Source organism: Cyprinodon variegatus, unplaced genomic scaffold, assembly GCF_000732505.1.
Source record: "Cyprinodon variegatus isolate N-32 unplaced genomic scaffold, C_variegatus-1.0 Scaffold332, whole genome shotgun sequence".
NCBI lineage: Eukaryota > Metazoa > Chordata > Actinopteri > Cyprinodontiformes > Cyprinodontidae > Cyprinodon > Cyprinodon variegatus.
In genome coordinates this window covers 788,856-791,282 of record NW_015150785.1, presented here as the reverse complement: position 1 = coordinate 791,282, position 2,427 = coordinate 788,856, and the positions used below count along the sequence as shown (strand labels likewise).

The following is a 2,427-nucleotide window of genomic DNA, read 5'->3' as shown; positions in this document are numbered from 1 at the left end:
AAATCATTGGCAGCGTCTCACAAAATTAAACAGATCTATCAAAGTTTTGGGGGGATTTTGTTAAAAGGAACTTTGGAAACTGTCAAACCTTGAAAAGGACTGTTAACTAAAACTGGAGATTGCAAAATGTTTTTGTGAAACTTTGGAAGAAAAAGAAAAACACAATTTAGGAAATCTGACACTCAACAAAGAATTTCCAAACCTTTTGGACTGAATATGCAAAATAAACTTTAGATCTTTTTAAAACATATTTCTGGGACTTTGGGTGAACAACTCAGGATCTTAAGGAGCATATTCAGTAACCTCCACAATAAGTTTGGATCTTGCAGAACTAATGCTAGTTTATACAAAGGAATCTCAGAAAGTGACTGAAGATCTCAGAAAACCTTTTTATGGTCATTCAAAAAAAAACAGAGGATCTTTTAAAACTACTCAATCTTCTCACTTTGATTTGATCTCTCAAAATAAACTCGAGGTTTTGCAAAAGTTTATGTCTTTCCTTGCAATATTTTAACAAGTTATTTGATCATTTCTGTTTTCATTCTGTGTTGAAAAGAACTGAAACTTTGTCTGCTTTTTGCACAGACACAACTGAACCTGCTCCTTGAGAAGCTTCGCAGCACCGTGAGTTAAACTGTCTTTATTATCAGTTAATAATTCATTTTGGGCTCACTTTATTTTCATAAACATCCTGAATAAGATCTTGTTTTTAATTATTGATTTTTTTGTCCAGGGCTCAAGTTTCATTCGCTGTGTGAAACCCAACCTTAAGATGGTCAGTCATCAGTTTGAAGGAGCTTTAATTCTCTCACAGCTGCAATGCTCAGGTATTTAAAGAAATTATTAAATGTTTGAGACATTTATGATGGCTATAAAAAATACTAACATATAACAGTGACCTGATCTAGAGACATTTCAAGAATAAATTATGATTTCCGAATGTAATTTTGAATTTGCATGTAATAAGTTAAAACCAAATACCTTGGAGCAAATTATTCTTTCCTTTTCTTTACCCCTAAAAAGCTTGTTCTTCCTTAGAAAATGTGTTTTAAGGAGGGGTTTTTAACGACAACAGTACAGTTGAGTTTATGTGAAGAATGCACAAAGAGGGGTGATATTTGGGGCGTTAATTAATAAACATATCTAACAGCATTGTTTTAAAACGACACTGTTTTAACACATTTTTCAGGTTAATATACAGCCAGGGTTCCCGCGGGTCCTTAAAAAGTCTTAAAAGGCATTCGTAGGTCTTAATTCTTAAAACATCATAAATAGGATTATTTTTATTGCGATTTATGTTTGTAATCTAAATAAAACGTTAAAATTGACACTTTTTTATTTTAAAAGAATAACGGCTCGCCATTATTGGTTCCGTCCCGATAGCGGAACCAATAAAGCGTTGTTGCGGCCGGGACATTTGGGAGATGCACCATTAACTTTTTGTCTGAAAATATGAGCAAGTGTAAANGTGTAGCACAGACCACGCTTCAATACTGAGCATAATTTAAAAATGTCTGTGTGAAGCTTGCTGCAACACACTTCTGTAAGAGTATAACCAGGAAGCGAGGTAGGAGGGCAAAATAGGTTTAGCGCCACCACAGCACGGGAGGAAGAATTACGCCCAAGAGGAAATGGATAAAAATAGACCGGAGGAAAAAAAAACATGAATCGATTCTCTTGCGGACGTATCGATGCATCGGATCATCGGCTGTTGGATCGATGCATCGATACAAAACGATTATTATTTACACCCCTAATCGATACTAAGTAAAATATTCGATACTTGATACCCTTTTCGACACCACAAAAAAACAAAGACTCTAAAATTCAACAGAAATATTTGCATTACTAAAAATAATACAAGAAATAAATTAAAAAACAATAAGAATAATATTTTGAGGTTGTATGCTGTGCACAATATTAAGCAATCTTGATTAAAAAAAAAACTACAAAATTAAAATTATGTTAAACAAAAATAATTCTCAGCAGCTGCACCTCTTACAAAAAAAGTCTGAAACTGAAAAATGCAAAGAATTATTCAATCACATAGTGTTCAGAAAGTGCATTTCCACTATTCTGCACTTTAGATGGCTGTATCGATACTTTTGAAAATGAGTATCGTACAACGTTTTCAGTATCAATACTTTTTTGAGTATCGATACTTTTGACAACCCTAATATCTACTTATACAATATAACTTATAGAAATTTTGCAAAAATAATTGGGGATTTTGGAAAAAACATCCCCAGGACCGGGTACTTTGTAAATCATTGGCAGCGTCTCACAAAATTAAACAGATCTATCAAAGTTTTGGGGGGATTTTGTTAAAAGGAACTTTGGAAACTGTCAAACCTTGAAAAGGACTGTTAACTAAAACTGGAGATTGCAAAATGTTTTTGTGAAACTTTGGAAGAAAAAGAAAAACAC

At 33.3% G+C, this 2,427-nt stretch overlaps 1 protein-coding gene across 3 annotated transcripts in view; it reads left to right on the top strand.

The window, feature by feature from the left end:
* The window catches only part of myo6 (myosin VI), an 80,030-nt gene that overhangs the window by 41,363 nt on the left and 36,240 nt on the right, over window positions 1–2,427 (top strand). For all 3 annotated transcript variants that reach the window (XM_015385181.1, XM_015385180.1, XM_015385182.1), the window contains 2 exons: window positions 586–624; window positions 734–827. In XM_015385181.1, the coding sequence (XP_015240667.1) occupies window positions 586–624; window positions 734–827 (133 nt within the window). The remainder of the gene's footprint in view (window positions 1–585; window positions 625–733; window positions 828–2,427) is intronic.